General features: G+C 42.0%; 1 protein-coding gene across 7 annotated transcripts in view; it reads left to right on the top strand.

The window, feature by feature from the left end:
* LOC140464289 (myosin phosphatase Rho-interacting protein-like) overlaps nt 1-26,126 on the top strand; it is a 211,384-nt gene that overhangs the window by 132,309 nt on the left and 52,949 nt on the right. For all 7 annotated transcript variants that reach the window (XM_072559181.1, XM_072559180.1, XM_072559179.1 and 4 more), the window contains 3 exons: nt 11,216-11,357; nt 18,410-18,526; nt 18,897-18,953. In XM_072559181.1, the coding sequence (XP_072415282.1) occupies nt 11,216-11,357; nt 18,410-18,526; nt 18,897-18,953 (316 nt within the window). The remainder of the gene's footprint in view (nt 1-11,215; nt 11,358-18,409; nt 18,527-18,896; nt 18,954-26,126) is intronic.

Raw genomic sequence — 26,126 nt, 5'->3', positions numbered from 1 at the left:
ATTTTTAAGCAGCCAGAGAAGGCAGTTGATTTAAATCACAGCACAAAACATGACAGTAATGGCTGGTAAGGCTTTTATTTTAACACGTACTTTTACAGAATAGACCCCTCTGATGAATCACTGCACCAAAAATAAAATCTCGTGTATATTACACTGCAGCATCTAATACTGACAGTATGTTACTCTTACCTTTTAAGAATATTCCCAGACTAGTTCTCAGCAGCCTTCCACCAGTGGTCACAAACTCTCTAAAGAGATGTGCAATTTTAGGACTTTCAGAACACTTGCAAGTATTTGAAAACTGTGTGCAGCAAGAAATAAACGTTTCCTGCAGCCCCACAATTGGGACTTCAGCCTTGGAAGAGGTATTTGTGTGCATTGCATCTGAGACCTATAGATCCATGTAAAGATCACATGAAAGTGATGTGGGATTGGAAAAGCAGAAGGAAATTCTTTTTACAAAGCATTTTGTGATCCAGTTTGCACCTGCACGGGAGACAAAAATCCAACCGAATAATCTTACTGGAGATTGGAGACACTGGACAAAGGGTTAACCTTTCTTTCTGAAATCATAATAAACATGAAAAGGATTCCTGGACTGTATACACTAAGGTCTCAGTTGTGGCACTTTGGGTTTTTCTATAGGTTAGTCAACTTGTGTCATGATTAAAGCAAATGCACATTGCATCCCTGAGAGCTTGGTGCAAGTGGAGGTGACCAGCGACAGCCAGCATGTATGGCTGTGTGTACAATGAAAAAAATCAAGTTGGAATTCTGCCAGTGATACTGAGTTTGCTGTTGTCTTATGGAGGGTGTTACTTGCTTGGCAGGTTTGGCCTAATTTTTTACCTTGAGGACAATTACAGTGCAATAACATGACTTGATATGTGTACAATCTAACTTTCAAACACTTTAAATTGTCATTAAAGAAAATTCCTGTCGATATCAGCAAGCTTTAACATTGTTCTGGAAAGCCCCCTTGAGTTTAGTGCTGTCTGAATCAAAACTCCCATGAAACAGATTTTGGAGTGACTGGCCTTAACTAAAGGTCATTCTTAAATACCACTTTGGCTTTCTTTTGGGAGGAAAATGATCTGTCTTTACTGTTTTTACTTATTTTCTCTTTAACAAAATTAGAAAGATCTCCTGATTCCTTATTCACGTCCTAGCCAAAACTGGATAATCAGGGCAGTTAGGTAGAGCAATCCTTTCAAAGTCATTATGCTAAGATATTTGTTTAATCGGATACACTTGAAGATCCCTTGCCCTTTATTTATGAAGTAAGCCTTCATAACTAAGTTAGTATCACTCCCTATCATGTTCAGATTTAGTCAGAGTCATACAGCATGAACATTCCAACTCGTCCAAGCCAACCAGATATTTAGGGTGGCACGGTGGCTCAGTGGTTAGCACTGTCGCCTCACAGCGCCAGGGCCCTGGGTTTGATTCCCGCCTCAGCCGACTGTCTGTGTGGAGTTTGCACATTCTCCCCGTGTCTGTGTGGGTTTCCTCTGAGTTTCCTCCCACATTCCAAAGAATTGGATTGGCCATGCTAAATTCCCAAAAATGTTTGATGCATTAGTCAGGGCTAAATATAGGGTAGGGGTGTGGGTGAGTTCTCTTCAGAGGGGTGGTATGGACTTGTTGGCATGAAGGGCTTGTTTCCATATTGTAGGGAATCTAATCATATTCCAATCTGACCTTGCCCCATATCCCTCTGAATCCTTGCTATTCAAGTAGCCTTCCCGATGGCTTTTAAATGTTGTAATTGTACCAGCCTCCACCCCTTCCCCTGGCAGCTTGTTCCATACGTGCACCAACCTCTCTGTGAGAAAGGTTACCCCTCAGGTCCTTTTTAAATCTTTGCCCTCTCAACTTAAACCTATGCCATTTAGTTTTGGACTCCCCTCCCTAGGGAAAAGACCTTAGCTATTCACCCTACCCATACCCCTCATGATTTTATAAACTTCTATAAGGTCACTCTTCAGCCTCTAATGCTCCTGGAAAAAAATTCTTTTAAATGTTGCCATTTTTAAAACTTATTCAATGTGACAGTACAGGGCCTTCCTTCTGCCAACACTGCAAATCATACTGCATTAAATACTGACAAGTAGTTCCCACCTGACCCCTTTAATGTGGGGTCTTTAGATGGTAGTGGAATGGAAAGAGAAAATGACAGGGAAATGTTGCCCTGTCTTCATTTTGTGTATTTTTAAGGCGGAGGCAGATAGATTCCTGATAAATGCAGGGGTGAAAGGTTATCTGAGGTAAGCAGAAATGTGGAGCAATCAAATCAGGCCTGATCTTATTGAATGCCATAGAAGGCTTGGAGGGCCTTGGCTTCTTCTCGTTCCTAATGTGTATGTTCATTTTGTAGAAGGATCTCTGAAACTTGACCGTTAGAGGTGATTTTGCGAAGCATTTCTTTACAATGAGTAATGGAGATCAGGAATTCTTCCCTCGCGTACCATCCTAAGATTCTGCAGTCTTTGCCATCACAGGAAGGTGGTGGTGGTGGTGATGGAATGGCCAGGCATTCCTGCAGTGTCCTGAGAGAATGTTGCTGGGGAGCCTCTGGGGTGAGGTTGAGGTTCTTCATCCTCCTCTTGTCATCTCATTGATGCTGAGCGCCACTGTCTAGAACAATGGAGAACACATATATCCAACTGGACCTGGTTCTCCGTGATGTTAGCCAGCCTGTCCACGAAGACAGGTATATGCCTGCTGGAACCAGCATGTCACCGCTAACATTAATGGACACCCTCAACCTTTGATCAAGTTTCCCAGCTGTCTCTGACAAACTTGCTGAGCTTGTCCATGTGTCTTGGCGATGTCAGTAATGAGCAAGACCCTGCCATTGTTGTCTCCTGGGACTGAGCAGGTACCAGTTCTCAGCGGTCCTCTGTGTACCAACAACCCTTGGGCATTTTTTCCTCAACCAGCTACAGGGATGTCCCGAGTGATGTGCTCACCAGGTTGTGCTCCTGGATCTCATCTAGAAAGACAAGTCTCTGAGCTGTTGGGGATGTGGGTCAAAGTCTTGTCCAAGATTTGAGCAGCTTCCTCCTCAGAGTTGGAAGTAGAGCTCACTGGCCTCCTTGTTGTTTGAGGTTACTGGATCCTACTATTACCTGCATGAGAGAAGAGAGGAGATTCATTGCGAGAAAGGCAGTAATAGTTTGTTTACATTAAAAATGAGTTAGCACTGGCATTAATGGGAGAACAGCATGGTAGAATGAAGCTCACTCAGCTGGTTGGATAAGGAAGTTTTGGTTTCCCCAGTTGAGTGGTTGCCATCATCACTGGTCACCTGCGGCATCTTTTCCTCCGATGTGATGAAGAACCTGACATCCACCACCTTGTCTGCCAGTCTTTGTCCTCGGCGCAGTTGTGTGATGTTATTTTTCTGTAGTGACACATAAGGTGGGATTGAGTACAGTGGAAGTGGGTGGGAGACACTGAGTGGACGTAATGTATGAAATATTGAGAGTTGTGTTGCAGTAGCAGAGTTAGAATGAGTGATAGTAGTCCTGTGACTGAGGTAGCAGAAACAGAATGATGCCGCTTATCCTTGTGGTGCACAAATCATTTACCTTTGTACAGCGTTACTAGACCTTTCCTTCCATCCTGGATATCTATATCCAGGCAGGCTACAACTGGTGGCATGGTCTCCTTTGTTAGTCTGGAGGGAAGAACACGCTCCTTCTGTTGACCACCTTGTCCATCAGGACACCTCGGGCCCAATTAGAGAAACAAGATGCCAGCCTCCCCTTCTGGGCTATTTGCTCATTTGCAAGCAGAATATGAAGGCTAGTTTGTGCCTTGTGACGTCCAAAGTGTTGTGGAGCTGCATTTCAATACAGTTCCAGCGATATGAATGTTACAATGTGCTGGCACCCTTGAGCATGTCAGCTGTCCCTGTGATACAAATACTGAGTCAGGCACTGTGGAGGCTGGTTCCGTCATTAATGAACTGCAGAGCAGTCGGTTGCTTGGGGCTGGACTTTTTTTCACTGGAGCGTAGGAGGTTGAGAGGCAATCTGATAGAAGTTTATAAAATAATGAGAGGTAAAGTTAGAGTTAATGGTAGTTATCTTTTCCCTTGGATGGGGGAATTCAAGACTAGGGTCACATTTTTAAGGGAAGAGGAGAAAGATTTAAAATAGACGGGAGGCAAGATATTTACACGGTTTGCGTAGGGGATGAGCCTGCTGAGATAGTGATGTAATTACAACATTTAAAAGACATTTGGATAGATACATGAATAGAAAAGGTTTGGATGTATGTGGGCCAGGAGCAAGCAGGTGGGACTACTTTAGTTTGGAACTATATTTGGCATGGACTGTTTGGACCAAAGCATCTGTTTCTATGCTGTATGACTCTGTGGCTCTATGAGCTACAGCAGAACATCCAGCATGGATCTCCTTGAAAATGACACTTCCAAAAAAAAGGGAAAAATTCAGTCCATTATTGTATCTGAATTGCTGGGTGATTTGTTACCCCCTGTGGTGTTTGGGCATTATTACAGCTGTGTTTACCTTGCAGACCCCTTTATTGTTTATGTAATTAGCTAAACTTCAATAAAGCTTATTTAATTGTTCATTATTGAGATTTGGAAGTCATTAGAAAGGTTAACATTTATTGCCCATGCCTGGTTACCTTTGAGGAAGTGGTGATGGACCTACTTTTTGAGTTATTCAGTCTGTGTTGTAAAAGTATTCTCACAATGCTGCCAGGATTGCAGATCCAGGATTTTGGCCCAGCGAAAATGAAGGGACAGGGCTTTGCCCCCCCATGTCTGAAAGAGGTGTAACGGTGTTTGCATGCACCAGTTGCCGTTATCCTGCTGGCTGGTGGAGATTACAGGCTTGGGAAATGAGGTCAAGGAAGTCTTGGTGAGTTGCTACCGTGCTTCCAATAAAGGGTACATATGGCAGTCATGGTATGTAAGTAGTGGAGGAAATAGGCTATTATTGTCCATAAGTGATATGAGAATCTGTAACAGGACAAATCCTTAAAAAGAAAAAGATGACTGCTCGCAGGTACATACTGTAAACCTTTAATATGGCAAAATGGGTGACAGTGCTGGTTGTAATCTATGCATACGGCATGAGATTAGTCTTATGCTGTTTCTAGCAATATTGTGTTTTTAAACATTTGTTGAATATTGAACCTGACATCCATTTTAATCAAATTACCGGTTTACATTTGCCATTCAGTCATACAACATGGAAACAGACTCTTTCCCCCGACTCATCCATTCCTATGCTAAACTAATCCCTTTGTCTGTGTTTGGCCCAAAGCTCTCTAAACCTTTTCTATCCATAAATCTGTCCAAATGTCTTTGAAGTATTGTAATTGTACTCACCTCGACCACTTCCTCTGGCAGCTCGTTTCATTAATGAACGTGTGAAAATGTTGCTCCTCGGGTCCCTTTTAAATCTTTCCCCTCTCATCTTAAACCTATGCTCTTTAGTTTTGGACTCCCCTACCCTGGGGGAAAAAAACTTGGCTGTTCACCCTATCCATGCCCCTAATGATTTTATAAATCGCTATAAGGTCACGCCACAGCCTCCTACACTCCAGGGAGAAAAGTCCTAATCTATCCAGCCTCTCCTTATAACTCAAACCCTCCAGTCTCAGTTACATCTTTGTAAATCCTTCATATACCCTTTCCAGTTTAATAACATCCTTGGCAGGGCAACCAGAATTGTATGCAGTACTCCACTAGTAAATGACTTTGCTGTATGTGACATTCCAACTCCTGTACTCCGTGCTCTGACCAATGAAGGCAAGCATGCCAAATGCCTTATTCACCATCCTGTCTACCTGAGACGCCACTTTCAAGGAACTATGTCCCTGCACTCTTTGGTCTCTCTGGTAGGTATCTCTGATTGTTAGTGCAAAATAAGGACACAATTTGAAAATTAGAGTCAGGACATCCATCAATGGAATCAGAAAGCACTTTTTCACAAAATGGGGAGTAAAAATGTGAACTCTAGCCTCCACAAGTCTGTGAATGTTGTGTGGGTCAAATTAAAACTTTGAACCTGAGTTTGAGAAGCAATTGTTCGTAAGGTAATGAGGGATATAGAGCATTGTGAAGTTGAAAGATCAATAATGATCCAATTGGAAAGAGGAACAGAGCTAGTGGATTACACGTGTTGTTATAAGTGAGTTTGGCTCCATGTCTGCCTGTCTCTATTGATATGTAGTGGTGCACTTGTGGGTTTCTCCAGTTTTATGCATAGGTGTGTGCAGCATATTTGTCTTAATTACAGCGATATTTATCTAGCGTTATGCAAGCACAGTGTGACATATACAGTTAACCCCTTTTTTAAATTTCACTCTATACATTTTTGTTGCCTTCTGCGTGGGATGCAGGCATGGTCTGGTTGGTACTTCATAATACTGGAGTAAAGGGCAATATCTGGATACTATATCATTCATCCTCGGCTTTGAAAAGAGGTAGCTGTGGATATTTTTGATCTTTAGTGTAATACTGAAGGAGTGTGGTTCTGTCAGAAGTGCCAAATTTTGAATGATACATTAAACAAGTTTCTGCTTGCCCTCCTTGAACACAAATGATTCCATGGCAGTAATTTGAATAAGAGGATGGGAGTTGTATCCAATGTCATGATTATATTGATCCCTCAGTACCCATAAGGTAAATTATCTAGTCATTATCATACTGATTTTTGTAAAAGCTTGCTGCTCGTGACTTGGCTTTGATGTTTTCTACTACAGCTACACTTGATGCCTTATAACCAATGAAGTGCTATTTTTGAAACCAGGCGGTTCTGAAACATGCTGTATAAATGCAAGTCTTTCTTTCCAGAAAACCTTAGATTCCAGAACAGTTCCCAAGGATTGGAAGGTACCAAACTCTGTGACAAAGGACAAGGAAAGAAAATGGGAATTGTAGGCCGGTTAGCCTAAGCAAAAAGCAAGAACGTATTATTCTGTGAGAAAAGGAAATGGGAACAGGCAAATTGGAGCAGAGCTTATGATCTAAAATAGCTGAACTCTGTTGATTTTCATTCATAACTGCTTAATTTAATTCACTTGTGGCTATGTGCTGGAAGTTGAGTTGGGAGGTTGCACCAATGACTGACTCAGGATTTAACAGGCTGAGCCTATGGGTGTGGCAGTCTTGTTCTTCCAATGAGCAGAGAAGTTGAATGAAAGCACCTTCAGCATTCTTATCCACCATGCAGCAGATCGAGTTGCCAGCGATGCTGCTGCCTTTATCTTACTGCCTTGTTTAACTCCCAATTTTTCTTCCATTTGTCCCTTCAGAATCCTATGTAATCTTCTCCTGAACCAGTGTCTCAGGGCTGTTGGTTCCTCTTGCCCCATTATCAGAAAGGAACAGAATAGAAACACATACAGACAAGTGAAAAGAGGCAAATGAAAAACTGAGTAAAGTACAAAAGATGCCTGTAGATCAGTAAGAGAGATGGGTGAAGGAAACTGAAGTGAAAGAGAAAAAGCAGACACTTCTTCAGTCAGAGAATGATAGAAAGGATTCTGTAGTAGTGAGACAGAGCAAGCATGTATAAAATGCAAATATCACACCTGGATGAAAGAAAGAGGTGTCAGAGTATCACGTCTATACTTTTGTGACATCTTGGTAGAGTTGATGGTGATTTAGTTTATTTACTCTCTGGCTATGTTCCACATTTAATTGATTACTCTTTCAGATTCTGTTTCAACTTAATTGGAAGGAGTTGATGGGGCTAGGTCCCAGTCCCTTAACATTTCTCATAAATCAGTAATTTATGGAGGATTTTGAATGATCTCAGATAGGCTGTTAACTATTTATATTTTCTGGTTCACTTCTGATTGTCCAGTGCTCTCTTCCAGGTGTTACTGCTAATCTGCTCTGAGCTGTGTGCCCAGTATTATCGTCTGCTCTCTGGGACACCTCCATTTGATTGCTGATTCTAGAGGACTGATTCTGACATTCTATCAAAGGAATCAAAACTTCATTTTGCAATGAATGATTTTGCTTTGTTTTTCAAATTGCCATAAATCACCAGTTAAGACTAGTCCACTGTGATGTTCTTGCCAGCCACTCAGTATATGTATTACTTTTGTGGGCTGCCCGGCAGCTCTCAGTTGTTCTGCATTTTGTTCATAATGAATAATTAAGGGCAATAGTATTAGCTTGTGTCAGCTGGGCAGATAATAGTTTCTCACCTCTCTTGTTAATTCATTTAACTAGTTCCCAAAGATATTACACTTAATTTTATTTGTAGTTCTGCACAGCGAATATCTCATTTATGAGTCAGTATATGCTGTCCTTGCCTTTTAGATTGGCTGCTAGCATCTTAAATTAATAGATCAAAGACACAAAGAGCATCCATGTGCAAAGGGAATGCTTGGTCTAACATTTTGGAAGTGACAAAGTATCAGCCAGTCTCAAAAATGGATGATTGTACTTAATTCCTTTTTTAAACCATAATTGTACATGTGCTAATTGCCCCAACACCTGAAAGAAATGACCCCTCTTTCACTTGTATATAACCCTTACCTATCCTGTAAGTTGCCTAAAATACCTTTGATACATTGCTCCCAGAATGTCCTAAAATTCAGCCCCATGATGTCCTAGAAATCATTCCCAACATGCAGCACCAGATCAGATCCTGTGACCTCCTAAGTTTACCACTCGCACCAATACTTCACAAACTTTTCATATTTGAAGTCATCTTCAAAACAATATTTTCTGAGCTGATTTCCTGAAGTGATCCAGTTGTGGCCAGCTGCACACATGCAGGAGCTGGTGACCATTTTGACATGCAGAATAATTATAGTATGTGTCTCTTGGGGAATCAATGAAGGCAGGCAAGTGGAGCTGAAACCCAGGATCAACCATGATCAGATTAAATAGCAGAGCAGACTCAATGCCTGTATTGTGTTCTCCTGCTACTGCTTCCTTTATTTTTAACCTTATGTGTAGGTTGTATGGCAACTGCTTAAAGAGCAGTAGCAGTGTGCTGATTCAAGACACTCTCTTTTGTCAGTGATGATCAATTAGCATGAAAATACATGACTTCCATTTAGTATAAGCAACTATAAGAAGTGCAGAGCCACATTTCAAATCTTGGGTAGTGCACGTAAAGTGGACTAAAGTTACTACTCATTTAATATGATGTGACTTGACTTAGAAATGCACCATAAGAATGAAGGAACAAGTTAGGAGAACTTTTTTGTTAGATAGTGGGTTGGGATATTGAATACCTTAACACTTAACATTACTGGGAAAAGGAAAATCCATGCTCCAGCTTTTTAAAAGGAAGTGAATAAATGTTATGGTAACAGAACAGGAATGCAAAATTTGGGAGATATCGGCCATTCAGCCCATCAAATTTACTCTGCCATTCATTGAGATTATAGGTGAGCTGATAATGCAGTTCTCCTTTCATTCTTGTTTGTGACGCATTATATAAACCTGCGCATATCGAAAGCTCTGCTACCCCATATCTCAACTCACTTCAAATCTCATTCGTCCATCACCTTGTTCCTTTAGACCTTCACTGGCTCTCCATTCAAGACATCATATTTTAAAGTATTCATTCAGGTTTTCAAATTTTTCTGTTGTTTCACCTTCCTCTAACTGTGGACCTTCCTTCCATCTTGAAAGCTTTCACAATCTGTGCTTGTGCATCTGACTTTATTTGCTGTGCCATTATTGTTTTGGCCTTGATCTCTGCAGTCACCTCCCTAAACTTGTCTGCCTAGTTCTCACTTTTTAAAAAAATGCTTCTTAAAACCTACTTCTGTTCCAGCATTTGATCTTTCTTCTTGATTTCTACATCTTAGCTTGTCAAAAAGTGCCAGAAATCATCATAGAATCCCTGCAGTGTGGAAGTGGGTCATTCAGCCAATTAAGTCTACACCAACCTTCCAAAGACCAGACCCATACCTCCACCACGACCCTGTAACCTTGCATCTCCCATAGCTAATCCACCTAACCTGCACATCAGTAAACACAATGATAAATTTTTAGCCTGGCCAATCCACTTAACCTGCACATCTGTGGACTGTGGGAGGAAACCAGAACACCCAGAGGAAACCCACACAGACATGGGGAGAAGGTGCAAACTCCACACAGTCACCCAAGGCTAGAATCGAACCCGGGTGCTGTGAGGCAGCAGTACTAACCACTGAGCCACGGTGCTGCCCAGATTTCTTTGTTTTGCTCTTTTTTTTGATATTTTCATTAATTTTGCTCTCATTAAGCAGCTTATGCTCTTTGACTATGTTAAATATGGTATAGAAGTGTAAATTGTTGTTGAAATATTGATCTGCATTGAATTAACGTTCTACAGAGATTAGCAGTAAATCTCAGAATAAATCAAACTTTTAACGCTGGCTGAGTTAACAGTGTAGTACTCTTAACTATGCAATATGGTGGTGTTTAACATGCTCAGAAATCAACTTTGTTTAATGCTATATATTCACATAATCGCTATTTGAAATCAGAACTATTATTGAAGGCATTGCATGTGCCTTTATAATGATTAATAATGAAGAATCGGTAGTAGGAATCCATGCATTCGTATGTTACCAAATACATCAGCAGCTGACATGGTAGCCAGGTTAAGGACACAATTTGTATATCATGAACTCTCTGTTCTTGTGCTGGCAATGAGTCACTTCTTTTTAAGCCGGGTGTAAAACCTGCAGTAATTTTATGTCCTATACTCTGAAGCTATTGAAACAATTCCTTCAACAAAATGTGCATTATTCTTAGTGCATTGTTTATTTCATTTATTTTAACATTAAATACACTAACACTGTGTGATGATACATGAAACAAATGCACATTTTAAAAATTATTTATTCAATCCTCCAAAGTAAACGATTATAATTAAAAACACTAACATAATAGTTAACCTTCAGTGGAATACTAAACTGTATGCACAGAACTAATAGTATCATGCGTGGCTTTTGGATTTCACTAGCTACATTGGATCTTCAAAAGAAAATAGGTTTCCTTTTATAGTGGCAGCATAGGTGGAGTTATTCAATGTTGTTATCTTCCCGATTTGTCCCTTCCCGAACATTTAAAATAGCACATATTATTATGTAGCTGTAGATAAGTTGAATGCATTAGAAGTTGTACTGCTTTCGTCACTTAAGGTATGATGGCACCTGACTGCTTATTATGGATTTTTCATGTGATTAGACTTCCCGTGTTTCTTTGTAGGAGGTCACAGGTTATTGAACAGTTTGAGACCCTGGAGATGAAGCGAGCCCAGCAGATGGCATCCAGTTCCTCTTCTGAGTCTGATTTTCACAACACAAGATGCCGAGGTCGAAGCGAGAAGAGATCCTACCCAAGGCAAAGAGTAAGCTTATCTGGTGACAGTTCGTAGTCTAATCCTTTCCATTACCTATTTGTCAAATGTGAGAAACAATTGTTCACAAGTTGACATTTTAAATCTTTTATAATTCTAAAAACCTCTATTAGCTGCTTTGCATTGGTGCCAATTAACTAAAAACACAAATTGGCAAAACCTTAGTGCTGATATTGTCATAGTGAACCTCATTTTACCCTTTTCCATTTTCATAATATTCTTTCTATAATTGTGAGCATAACTGCATGCAATGCCTGACTATAGCAAAACAAAAATTAGGAATTCCAAATCATTTATTTGTATTTATATTCAATGTTTTAGATTCACCAATCTGTAAAGCTATGTTGCTTTAATGCCTTGTGTCCCAAATATGCCTCTTTGTTAAATGCCTTCTTAAATTCACTCACACACATTTACTGTGAACTTTATAGTTGACAACCTCTGTATTAGAGGTATGGTTAACAGTGATAATATCACTGGCCTAGTGATCCAGAGGCCTGGAGTAATGCTCTGGGACAATGTTTCCTCTAAGCTACTCTGAGCGTCTGTGCATGGAGACTGATGCCACCAATCGCAGCATTGGTTTCTGGTCTCAGGACTTACTGCTGTGCATGGACCTCAGAAGTCTGTGTAGACAAAAAGAAAATTAGTGTGAATGTAGCTCAGGGGAAATGAGTCATCTTAAATCCTGAATAAAAAGACAAGTCAAAGTAATGATGATCATGAAGCTAGGACACTGTCGTTAAAATCCCATTTCACTAATGTTGTTCAAGAAAGCCCCATTTGGCTTACACATTACTACAGCAATGTTATTTTCTCTGACCTGTCCTCTACAATAGTCTAATGAACAATCTGTGGTATTTATTACAAAAGGGTTAAGTAAGAATAAACTGGATGGCCCACCTGGCATCTGTTTAAGCAGTAGAAACAACAGAAGTGCGTTGTGTCTAGTCAACTCTGCATTTCTTTGGGGATTTGTCAGAATTGGAAGGCTGTATCATGGGCTATTAAGTACAACCTGATTCTCGTCAAATCATACCTGGCAGGCAATGCTGTCTGTCATTATCCCTAGGAATGATATGTTCCCGTGGCGACATGTATAGTTAGGAGGGAGAAGCTCTGGGAGCTATTAACATTGACAGCAGACCTCACAGGTTCCATAGCATCACAGGCTGGGAAACTTCCTGCTAGTTGACACCTACTGCCCTCCCACCACAATTGAGTGATGCTGTTCCATGTTGAACATCAAGGGACACAGAAGATACTCTTGTTAGAAGATTTCAATGTCCATCAGCAAGAAAGGCCCAGTATTGCTATTACTGACCAAGTTGTTTGAGTCATAGATTCATAGAGATGTACAGCACGGAAAGAGACCCTTCGGTCCGACTCATCCATGCTGACCAGATATCCTAATCTCATCTCGTCTCACTTGCCAGCACTCGGCCAATATCCCTCCAAACACTTTCTATTTATATAATCCAGATGCCTTTTAAATGTTGCAATTGTACCAGCCTATACCACTTCCTCTGACCACCCGCTGTGTGAAAAAGTTACCCGTTATGTCTCTTTTATATCTTTTCCCTCTCACCCTAAACCTATGCCCTCCAGTTCTGGACATCCCCATCTCAGTGAAAAGACTTTGTCTATTTATCCTATCCACGCACCTCATGATTTTATAAACCTGTCTAAGATCACTCCTCAGCCTCTGACACTCCGGGAAAACATCCCCAGCCTATTCAGCCTCTCCCTATAGTTCAAATCCTCCAACCCTGGCAACATCCTTGTAAATCTTCTCTGAACCTTTTCAAGTTTCACAACAATCTTCCGATAGGAAGGAGACCAGAATTGCATGCACAATTCCAAAAGTGGCCTAACCAATGTCATGTACAGCTCCCAACTCCTGTACTCAATGCTCTGTCCAGTGAAGAAAAGCATACCAAATGCCGTCTTCACTATCCTATCTACCTGCGACTCTACTTTCAAGGAGCTATGAACCTGCACTCCTAGGTCTCTTTGTTCAGCAAAACTCTCTAGGAACTTGCCATTAAGTGTATAAGTCCTGCTAAGATTTGCTTTCCAAAAATGCAGCACCTCGTATTTAGCTAAACTCCATTTGCCACTCCTCAGCCCATTGGTCCACCTGATGTGCTTAATGAGATTTATGCAGAATAGATCTAGAAGCTCAGAAATGAATCAACAGCAGAAGAGCCCTGAAGGAGACATCTGTCAAGATCATGTGTGCAGTCGGGTGAGAAAATCAAAAGGAGAAATAAAAGTACTTGACCTTATCATGTCTAATGTCTGTGACAATATTGGTAGGGGTGACAACCACAGTCCATTTTTCGGACTGGGGACAAAGCTCCGTCATGTTGTGTGGCAGTACCAATGTGCTTAATGAGATTTAAGAAGAATAGATCCAGGAGCTCAGAATGGAATAAGCAGCAGGAGAATCAAATTGAACCACAATCTGTAACCTCAAAGTTCCACATATTCCTCATGCAATCAGTATCTTCTAGCAAAAGGACCAAATCTGTTTCAATGAGAAATGAAGGAGAGAATTTGAGAAGCAACATCGGGCATACCTAAACATGATGTGCCAGCCTGATAAAGCTATAAGATAGAATTACTGCATAGATGCGAAAGGGGAGTGAATGTACTATAAAAAACAGAGCTAAGTGATCGTAAAGTCAACAGATTGGATTAAAGCTCTGAAGTCCATATTCAGTTGTGAATAGCATTGGACAACTCACCAATAAATCAGTGGAGGAGACTTGGTAAACATCCCCAGCCTCAAAGATAAGGTTGCCTAGAACATCAGTACAATGATAAGACTAAAGTATTTGCAACCATTTTCATCCAAAAGTGTTGAATGGATGGTCAGTCATGGCCCTGTCCTGAGGTCCCCAGCATCAACTCTGCCAGTTTTCAGCTAACTTGTTGCATTCCATGTGAGATCAGGATATAGCTAAGCACACTGGATATAGTGAAGGATACCAGTCCTGACAACACCCAGGCTCTAATAATGGATACATGCTCCAGAATCAACTGAATAAATACTCAGCTGTTCCAGTGTAGCTTTAATATTAGTGTCTATCCCGCAATGCAGAACATTCCCCAGATTTGTACTCTGTAAAAAAAAAAGGACAAATCCAGTCAGCTATCATATGCAGCCAATCATCAGCAAATAATGTAAGTGTAATTGAAAGTGCCATTAAGCCAAACTTACCAATAATCTACTTACTAATACTCAAGAGTTTGCATTCCCCAGTGTTACCTAGCTCATTATAGCCTTGGTCGAAATCTCGACAAAAGAGCTGAATTGCAGAGGTGAAATGGATTATTCGGGGACAAGGATGCTTTTGATTCATTGTTGAATTGTGGAGTGTTAACAAAGTTGGAAGTTATTGAAATTATGGGGAAAAGCTTGAAGTCGCTTATCGCGCAAATAAAAATTTGCAGCTGAATCATCTCAACCCCAGATATTGCTGCAGGAGTTCACAGGACAATGTCTTAGATCCAGCATCTTTTGCTGTTTTTCAGTGAGTTTCCATCCAAATAAGGACAGAAGTGGGGACCTGTGCTGACAATTGCATTGTAGTCAGGGCCATTCATAGCTCCTCAGATACTGAAGCTGCTCTGTATCCATTTGCAGTGAGACCTGAAAAACAATCAGGCTTGAATTGGTAAGTGGCAAGTGACACTCACTCGCTCAAGTGACCAGCAAGCAGCATCTTCCCCAGAACGTTCAACAGCACTAACAATGCTGAAACTCCCAGTAACAACATTCTGGAGGTGATCATTGACCAGAAACTTACTTAGAGCTGCTGCAGAAACACTGCTATCAAAACTGGGAATTCTGTGATGAGGAACTCCTCTCCTAATCGTCCAAAGCCTGGTCGTCATCTACAAAATACAAAATAGGAATGTGATGAAGTAATTTCCACTTGTCTGGATGTGTGCAGCTCTAAAAATTTAAAAAGCTCTATGCCATCCAGGGTAGAACAGCCTACTTAACTGGCACCAAACTCACCACTTTGAACATTCATTCTCTCCACCACTGATACACAGAGGCTACATTGTGGGCCATCTACAAGGTGTACTTTAGCGACTCTCATAGCCCAACCGATTAGACCAATCTATTTCACGACTGATAGGCCTGTTGGCTTCTATACAGGTCAATAGACAATAGACAATAGATGCAGGAGTAGGCCATTCAGCCCTTCGAGCCTGCACCGCCATTCAATATGATCATGACTGATCATTCCCAATCAGTATCCTGTTCCAGCCTTATCTCCATAACCCTTGACTCCACTATCTTTAAGAGCTCTATCCAATTCTTTCTTAAATGAATCCAGAGACTGGGCCTCCACTGCCCTCTGGGGCAGAGCATTCCACACAGCCACCACTCTCTGGGTGAAGTAGTTTCTCCTCATCTCTGTCCTAAATGGTCTACCCCGTATTTTTAAGTTGTGTCCTCTGGTTCGGCACTCCCCCATCAGCGGAAATATGTTTCCTCCAGCCAGAGTGTCCAATCCTTTCATAATCCTATACGTTTCAATCAGATCCCCTCTCAGTCTTCTAAACTCAAGGGTATACAAGCCCAGTCGCTTCAGTCTTTCCGTGTAAGGCAATCCTGCCATTCCAGGAATTGACCTCGTGAACCTACGCTGCACTCCCTCAATAGCCAGAATGTCTTTCCTCAAATTTGGAGACCAGAACTGTACACAGTACTCCAGGTGTGGTCTCACCAGGGCCCTGTACAGCTGCAGAAGCACCTCTTTGTTTCTATACTCAATTCCTCTTGTTATGAAGGCCAGCATGCTATTTGCCTTCTTCACAACCTGCTGTACCTGCATGCTTGCCTTCATTGACTGGTGGACAAGAACACCCAGATCTCTCTGAACAGCCCCTTTACCTAAATTGATACCATTGAGGTAGTAATCTGCCTTCCTGTTCTTGCCACCAAAGTGGATAACCAGACATTTATCCACATTAAACTGCATCTGCCATGCATCTGCCCACTCACCTAACTTGTCCAGGTCACCCTGTAATCTCCTAACATCCTCATCACATTTCACCCTACCACCCAGCTTTGTATCATCAGCAAATTTGCTAATGTTATTGCTGATACCATCTTCTATATCATTTACATATATTGTAAAAAGCTGCGGTCCCAGCACGGATCCCTGCGGTACCCCACTGGTCACTGCCTGCCATTCCGAAATGGAGCCGTTAATCACTACCCTTTGTTTCCTATTAGCCAACCAATTCTCTATCCAATCTAGTACTTTGCCCCCAATACCGTGCGCCCTAATTTTACTCACTAACCTCTTGTGTGGGACTTAATCAAAAGCTTTCTGAAGGTCCAGGTACACTACATCCACTGGATCTCCCTCATCCATCTTCCAAGTTACATCCTCAAAAAATTCAAGAAGATTAGTCAAGCATGATTTCCCCTTCATAAATCCATGCTGACTCTGTCCTATCCTGTTACTATTATCCAGATGTGCCGTAATTTCATCCTTTATAATAGACTCCAGCATCTTTCCCACCACTGAGGTCAGACTAACTGGTCTATAATTTCCTGCTTTCTCCCGCCCACCCTTCTTAAAAAGTGGCACAACATTAGCCGCCCACCAATCCTCAGGAACCGACCCCGATTCTATTGAACTCTGGAAAATAATCACCAGCGCATCCATGATTTCCCGAGCCACCTCCTTCAGTACCCTGGGATGCAGGCCATCAGGTCCCGGAGACTTATCAACCTTCAGACCTAACAGTCTCTCCAACACCAATTCCTGGCAAATATAAATTCCCTTAAGTTCAGGTCCTTCAGCCACTGTTACCTCAGGGAGATTGCTTGTGTCTTCCCCAGTGAACACAGATCTGAAGTACCCATTTAATTCCTCTGCCATTTCTTTGTTCCCAGTAATATATTCCCCTGTTTCTGTCTTCAAGGGCCCAATTTTTGTCCGAACCATTTTTTTGCCTTGGACATACCTAAAAAAGCTTTTACTATCCTCCTTTATATTCTTGGCCAGTTTACCTTCGTACCTCATTTTTTCTCTGCGTATTTCCTTCTTACTAATCCTCTGTTGTTCTTTAAAAGCTTCCCAGTCCTCAGTTTTCCCACATATCTTCGCTAAGTTATACTTTTTCTCTTTTAACTTTATATGTTTCTTTACTTCCCTCGTCAGCCACGGCCGCCCATGTCTCCTCCTGGGATCTTTCTTCCTTTTAGGAATGAACTGATCCTGCAACTTCTGCATTATACACAGAAATATCCGCCATTGTTCCTCCATGGTCTTCCCTGTTAAGGTATTGCACCATTGAACTTTGGCCAGTTGCTCCCTCATAGCTCCATATTTCCCTTTATTCAACTGAAATATTGTCACTTCCGATTGTACCCACTCCCTCTCAAATTGCAGATTGAAGCTTATTGTATTATGGTCACTACTTCCCAATGGCTCCTTCACTTCGAGGTCTGCTATACCACATGCTTCATCTGTGGAATTTTGCTATAATGCAATTAACGAATTGGGCACACTGTTTCTAAAAAAACAAACTTTAGACGTGTGTTTTGGTTATAATATGATTCCGACGCCATTAGTTTAAAAGATGTTTCCATTACGCAATTGCCTTATAACACCGGCTCACATGAGAACAGAACTACCATTTTTATAGCAGAACTGACTTTTATGTAAAATATCAATATAAATTATTAGGATTCGCAGGCTGATGCCCTCTATCTGCACCTAGTAACCAGTTTTATTTCCATTCTGGCCTCACATTGATTAGCTATTTTCAAGTATGATCATTTTTAAATCTATTTCCTTTTCACCCTATCCGTGAAGCTCCAAAAGTAAATTCCTGAACCTCTCCACCCAGCCACCTTGTAAACAGTGTGGATGTCATGCCAGATATTTCTCACAGATGAAATACATTTTTAGATTAGTCTAGCAATCAGCATTGGAACAGCTCTGTTTTAACGGCTCTTTCTAATAAATTGCTGACCTTTGGTTATTTATGATTTACTATCCTAGGATTTTGTATCGGAGTCAGACCAAGTCAGCTCTCCTCCAGATGTTTCAGCCGTGACTCTTCCACAGTACCGCAGGGCAAAGTCACTGGACAGGAGAGCCACTGAGTCAACAGTGACGGTAAGGAGACCTACAAAACCAGATTGATGTAACAGGGAAGGGAGAGATACGGGTAAAATGCTAGAAACTACATAAGGGAAGACTGCATGCACAAAAATGTAACACAACTGGACAATGAAGAGCATGGTTGTGGGGGTGAAAGTAAAAAGCCAATTGTCATGGCAATGTTACAGCAAAGAATTCAAACTGGTCAAACAACTTTCGAGCGGTCCATAGATGAAGTTGACGTTTTGCATGATGTACAATTGCGGTATCATTCTACTTTCAGTGTACATTTGCCAGGGTGTGGAAGAGTTACTTTGGCTGGTGTTTTCATATATTCTTTGATTATACTACAGTCTTTCATGTGTCATTATTAAATTTCTTTTAGCCAGACCTACTGAATTTTAAGAAAGGTTGGATGACAAAACTCTCTGCAGATGGTCAGGTGAGAGATTTACTGAAAATACAGTAACAAATCTTTGGTATCTATTTGAAAGATCATGCTGATAATTTTTGAGTCCCACTAAACCTGGGGTGGCCACAAAAGTTCAAGATTTCATAAAAGTATGCAAAGTCCTTAGTTTACCTAAATGATTGACTCAGGTTAAAACACTGACCAGGGTTTTGTACTGAATAAGGACTACTATTTGTTAACACATGTAAACTTTAACCACAGGCAAAATATCTCTCCTACTTAAACTCTAACCCCTCTTTTAAAACCCCCTAAACATACATACTGACAATCACAGGCAAACAAAAAAATGTCAGTATTATGGTGGAAGGAAAAATACCCTGAGAAACAGTCTATTAGCACGGTTTGTAGTTTCCAATCAGGTGTTCATTTATATTCCCAAGATCTATTGTTCTCCAATCTCCTGCCTTCCAGATTCTCAGTTCTTTACCAAAGGCACAGGGAACTTACACATTAATTTAGACATTAATACACATTAGTGGTATTAACGCTGGGCTGGTATTAATCCAGAAGCCCAGATAGTGTTCTGTGGACCTGGGTTCGAATCCCGTCTGACTGATGGTGGAATATGAATTCAGTAAATACGTGGAATTAAGAATCTAATGGTGACCATGAATCCATTGCCAATTTTCAGAAAAACCCATTTGGTTCACTAATGTCCTTTATGGAAGGAAACTGCCATCCTTACTTGGTTTGGCTTATACTTGACTCCAAACCTACAGCAATGTGGTTGACTTTGAATTGCCCTCTGGCAATCGTCCTGTAAATAAGTAAAGAAAAATAATTAATTGTTCTGTTGCACAGTCACTAGTTAAAGGTAACAAATTATAGAAATGGTGGGAGAGAATAATTGTGTTCAGCTGTCTGCGAACCAATAAGACTGATGACATTTGGCATTTGCATTGGTTTGTACAGTTGTGACCAATCAGCTACCGGTTGCTGGCTCAGACTCACTTTGTACGCACATCCGAGTGCCATGCCATCTTATTTTGCCTTCCCCACTGTCTGTAAAGCAGCATTATAAACACAGCTAGCAATCAGTTCAAGTAACTTGTTCTCAAAAGTGCAACCCTTTTCTCCTTTTAGAGCATGGTTTAAAACAAACAGTAAAATAAAGCTGTTGCAGAGCCATAAATAGCTCTGGTCAATGCATCACATCTGCATTTATTTATGTGTAACTGTCCTTCAAAATGCTGCTCTATATTTTTGGAGCACCATCAGAGTTTTAATACAGAATTTTAGAAATACTCTGTGCAATGTACCTTTTTACAAACCTTAAACTGCTAACATTAATCAAATATCATTTATTCATGATGGTTATTGAACTGCTTGAAAACTGAAGACTGAATAATCCAATCTGGACTGTAACTAGAAGAAAAATATTGGGTTTATTTAATACTTAATCACTTCTCATAGAAATATGTTAAGTACTTCACTTAGAGTCATAGAGATATACAGCACGGAAACAGACCCTTCAGTCCAAATTGTCCGTGCCAATCAGATATCCTAACCTAATCTAGTCCCATTTGTCAGCATTTGGCCCATATCCTTCTAAACCCTTCTTATTCATACAGAGGAACCTCAATTATCCGAACGAGATGGGCAGGCACTATTTCGTTTGGATAATTGAGAATTTGGTTAATTGATTCAATGCCTTTTCTCTGGGGCTCGGAGTTTTCTGTTAAGTCCGCTCCCCCCTCAGAGACACACAGTAAACCCACCCCCCCTCTGCTCCCAACCCTGTCCAGCACCGTCCCCACCCTATCCCCCAACCTCATCCAACACTGCCCCCCAACCCATCCAACACCACTCCCACACCCACCCCCAACCACAAACCTGTCCAAAACCGCCATCCTCTTTCCCCCACCTCTGCCCCCCGCCAGCCCCCACACCCTTTCTGGGGCAGCCTGGAGGGCTCACTGGGGAAGGGGGGTGTAGTGTACACCCTGTGTAGACCTCCAGGGAAATTGTTGGTGGGTGGTAGGTCATTTAGAGTCATAGAGTTGTACAGCATGTTAACAGACGCAACCCGTCTGGTCCAACCCGTCCATGCCAACCAGAAATCCCAACGCAATCCAGTCCCACCTGCCAGCACTTGGCCCATATCCCTCCAAACCCTTCCTATTCATATACCCATCCAAATGCCTCTTAAATGTACCAGCCTCCACCACATTCTCTGGCAGTTCATTCCATACACGTACCACCCTCTGCGTGAAAATGTTGCCCCTTAGGTCTCTTTTCTATCGTTCCCCTCTCACCGTAAACCTATGCCCTCTAGTTCTGGACTCCCCGACCCCAGGGAAAAGACTTTGTCTATTTATCCTATCCATGCCCCTCATAATTTTGTAAACCTCTATAAAATCACCCCTCAGCCTCCGACGCTCCAGGGAAAACAGTCCCAGCCTGTTCAGCCTCTCCCTGTCGCTCAGATCCTCCAACCTTGGCAACATCCTTGTAAATCTTTTCTGAATGCTTTCAAGTTTCACAACATCTTTCCGATTGGAAGGATACCAGAATTGCATGCAATATTCCAACAGTGGCCGAACCAATGTCCTGTACAGCCGCAATATGACCTCCCAACTCCTGTACTCGATACTTTGACCAGTAAAGGAAAGCATACCAAACGCTGCCTTCACTATCCTATCTACCTGCGACTTCACTTTTAAGGAGCTATGAACCTACATTCCAAGGTCTCTTTGTTCAGCAACACTCCCTAGGACCTTACCATTAAGTGTATAAGTCCTGCTAAGATTTGCTTTCCCAAAATGCAGCACCTCGCATTTATCTGAATTAAACTCCATCTGCCACTTTTCAGCCCATTGGCCCATCTGGTCCAGATCCTGTTGTAATCTGAGGTAACCCTCTTCACTGTCCACTACACCTCCAATTTTGGTGTCATCTGCAAACTTACTAAGTGTACCTCTTATGCTCGCATCCAAATCATTTATGTAAGTGACAAAAAGTAGAGGACCCAGCCCCGATCCTTGTGGCATTCCAGTGGTCACAGGCCTCCAGTCTGAAAAACAACTCTCCACCACCACCCTCTGTCTTCTACCTTTGAGCCAGCTCTGTATCCAAATGGCTAGTTTTCCCTGTATTGCATGAGATCTAACCGTGCTAATCAGTCTCTCATGGAGAACCTTGTCGAACGCCTTACTGAAGTCCATATAGATCACATCTCCTGCTCTGCCCTCATAATCTTCTTTGTTACCTATTCAAAAAACTCAATCAAGTTTGTGAGACATGATTTCCCACACACAAAACCATGTTGACTATCCCGAATCAGTCCTTGCCTTTCCAAATACATGTACATCCTGTCCCTCAGGATTCCCTCCAACAACTTGCCCACCACCGAGGTCAGGCTCACCGGTCTATTGTTCCCTGGCTTGTCTTTACCACCCTTCTTAAACAGTGGCACCACGTTTTCCAACCTCCAGTCTTCCAGCACTTCACCTGTGACTATTGATGATACAAATATCTCAGCAAGAGGCCCAACAATCACTTCTCTAGCTTCCCACAGAGTCCTCGGGTACACCTGATCAGGTCCTGGGGATTTATCCACTTTTAACCGTTTCAAGACACCCAGCACTTCCTCCTCTGTAATCTGGACATTTTGCAAGATGTCACCATCTATTTCCCTACAGTCTATATCTTCCATATCCTTTTCCACAGTAAATACTGATGCAAAATATTCATTTAGTATCTCCCCCATTTTCTGTGGCTCCACATAAAGGCCGCCTTGCTGATCTTTCAGGGGCCCTATTCTCTCCCTAGTTACCCTTTTGTCCTTAATGTATTTGTAAAAGCCTTTGGATTCTCCTTAATTCTATTTGCCCAAGCTATCTCATGTCCCCGTTTTGCCCTCCTGATTTCCCTCTTAAGTATACTCCTACTTTCTTTAAACTCTTCTAAGGATTCACTCGATCTATCCTGTCTATTCCTGACATATGCTTCCTTCTTTTTCTTAACCAAACCCTCAATTTCTTTAGTCAACCAGCATTCCCTATACCTACCAGCCTTCCCTTTCACCCTGACAGGAATATACTTTCTCTGGATTCTTGTTATCTCATTTCTGAAGGCTTCCCATTTTCCAGCCGTCCCTTTACCTGCGAACATCTGCCTCCAATCAGCTTTCGAAAGTTCTTGCCTAATACCGTCAAAATTGGCCTTTCTCCAATTTAGAACTTCAACTTTTAGATCTGGTCTATCCTTTTCCATCACTATTTTAAATCGAATAGAATCGTGGTCGCTGGCACGAAAGTGCTCCCCCACTGACACCTCAGTCACCTGCCCTGCCTTATTTCCCAAGAGTAGGTCAAGTTTTGCACCTTCTCTAGTAGGTACATCCACATACTGAATCAGAAAATTGTCTTGTACGCACTTGAGAAATTCCTCTCCATCTAAACCTTTAACACTATGGCTGTCCCAGTCGATGTTTGGAAAGTTAAAATCCCCTACCATAACCACCCTATTATTCTTACAGATAACTGAGATCTCCTTACAAGTTTGTTTCTCAATTTCCCGCTGACTATTGGGGGATCTATAATACAATCCCAATAAGGTGATTATCCTTTTCTTATTTCTGAGTTCCACCCAAATAACTTCCCTGGATGTATTTCCGGGAATATCCTCCCTCAGCACAGCTGTAATGCTATCCCTTATCAAAAATGCCACTCCCCCTCCTCTCTTGCCTCCCTTTCTATCCTTCCTGTAGCATTTGTATCCTGGAACATTAAACTGCCAGTCCTGCCCATCCCTGAGCCATGTTTCCGTAATTACTATGATATCCCAGTCCCATGTTCCTAACCATGCCCTGAGTTCATCTGCCTTCCCTGTTAGGCCCCTTGCATTGAAATAAATGCAGTTTAATGTATTAGTCCTACCTTGTCCCTGCCTGCCCTGACTGTTTGACTCACTTCTGTTCTCAGATGTACCCGTCTCAGATCGATCTCTTTCCTCACTATCTCCCTGGGTCCCACCCCCCCCACCTTACTAGTTTAAATCCTCCCAAGCAGTTCTAGCAAATTTCCCTGTCAGTATATTAGTCTCCTTCCAATTTAGGTGCAATCCATCCTTCTTGTACAGGTCACTTCTACCCCAAAAGAGATTCCAATGATCCAAAAATGTGAATCCTTCTCCCATACACCAGCTCCTCAGCCATGCATTCATCTGCTCTGTCCTCCTATTCCTGCCCTCATTAGCTTGTAGCACTGGGAGTAATCCAGATATTACAACTCTTGAGGACCTTTTAATTTTTTGCCTGACTCTGTAATCTCCCTTCAGAGTCTCAACCTTTTCCCTTCCAATCTCGTTGGTTCCAATGTGGACAATGACCTTTTGCTGGCCCCTCTCCCCCGTGAGAACATTCTGCACCCTCTCTGAGACATCCTTGATCCTGGCACCAGGGAAACAACACACCATTCTGCTTTTTCTCTGCTGGCCACAGAAACGTCTGTCTGTACCTCTGAATCCCCTAACACAATTGATCTCTTAGAAACAGTGCCTGGGCTCCCCTCAGTCCAGGCCTGTTCTCGGCAACAGTTTTAATCACTGTAAACAAAAGATGCAATCAGTGTTGGAAATATGTCTTTGATGTAATGTTTCTGTCGGGACCTCAAGTTCTCCTTCGGATAATCTGATATTCGGATAATCGAGGTTCCTCTGTATACCCATCCAGATGCCTTTTAAATGTTGTAATTGTACCAGCCTTCACCACTTCCTCTGACAGCTCATTCCATACCCACCACACTCTGTGTGAAAAAGTTGTCCCTTAGGTCCCTTTTAAGTTTTTCTTCTCTCACCCTAAACCCATGCCCTCTAGTTCTGGACTCCCCCACTCTAGGGAAAAGACCCTGTCTATTTACCCTATCCATGCCCCTCGTGATTTTATAAATCTCTATAAGGTCACCCCTCAGCCTCTGACATTCCAGGAAAAACAGCTTCAGCCTATTCAGCCTCTCCCTATACTGCATACCCTCCAACCCTGGCAATATCCTTGTAAATCTTTTCTGAACCCTATCAAGTTTCACAACATCCCTCCGATAGGAGAGAGACCAGAATTGCACACAATATTCCGAAAGTGGCCAAACCAATGTCCTGTACAGCCGCAACATAACCTCCCAACTCCTATACTCAATGCTCTGTCCAGTGAAGAAGAGATTACCAACCATTGCCTTCACTATCCTATCTACCTGTGATTCCACTTTCAAGGAATCTGCACTCCAAGGTCTCTTTGTTCAGCAACACTCCCCAGGACCTTACCATTGGTGTACAAGTCCTGCTCTCATTGCCTTTCCACAATGCAGCATCTCACATTTATCTAAATTAAACTCCATTTGCCACTCCTCAGGTCATTGGCCTATCTGATTAAGATCCCATTGTACTCTGAGGTAACTTTCTTTGCTGTCCACTCCACCTCCAATTTTGGTATCATCTGCAAACTTACTAACCATACCTCCTATGTTCACATCCAACTCATTTGTATAAATGATGAAACGTAGTGGACCCAGCACCGATCCTTGTGGCACTCCACTGGTCACAGGCCTTCAGTCTGAAAAGCAAACCTCCACCACCACCCTCTGTGCCTTCCACCTTAAGTCAGTTCTGCATCCAAATGGCTAGTTCTCCCTGTATTCTGTGAGATATGACCTTGCTAGCCAGTCTACCTTGAGGAACCTTGTTGAATGCCTTACTGAAGTCCATATAGATCATGTCTACCGCTCTCCCTTCATCAATCATCTTTGTCACTTCAAAAACCTCAATCAAGTTCAGAGACATGACTTCCCATGCACTAAGCCATGTTGACTGTCCCTAATCAGTCCTTGCCTTTCCAAATGCACATAAGTACTGTCCCTCAGGATTCCCTCCAACAACTTGCCCACCACCGATGTTAGGCTCACCGGTCTGTAGTTCCTTGGCTTTTCCTTACCACCTTTCTTAGATAATGGCACCATGTTAGCCAACCTCCAGTCTTCCAGCACCTCACTTGTGACTATCGATGATAAAAATAGCTCAGCAAGGGGCCCAGCAATCACTTCCTTTGCTTCCCACAGAGTTCTCGCATATACCTGATCAGGTCCTGGGTATTTTTCCACTTTTGTATGTTATAAGACATCCCTTAATTAATTATTTTGTTGTTACTTAACC

This window comes from Chiloscyllium punctatum, chromosome 40, assembly GCF_047496795.1.
Source record: "Chiloscyllium punctatum isolate Juve2018m chromosome 40, sChiPun1.3, whole genome shotgun sequence".
Taxonomy (NCBI): Eukaryota; Metazoa; Chordata; class Chondrichthyes; order Orectolobiformes; family Hemiscylliidae; genus Chiloscyllium; species Chiloscyllium punctatum.
The sequence above is the reverse complement of the archived record's forward strand: the minus strand, read 5'-3'. Positions and strand labels throughout refer to the sequence as shown.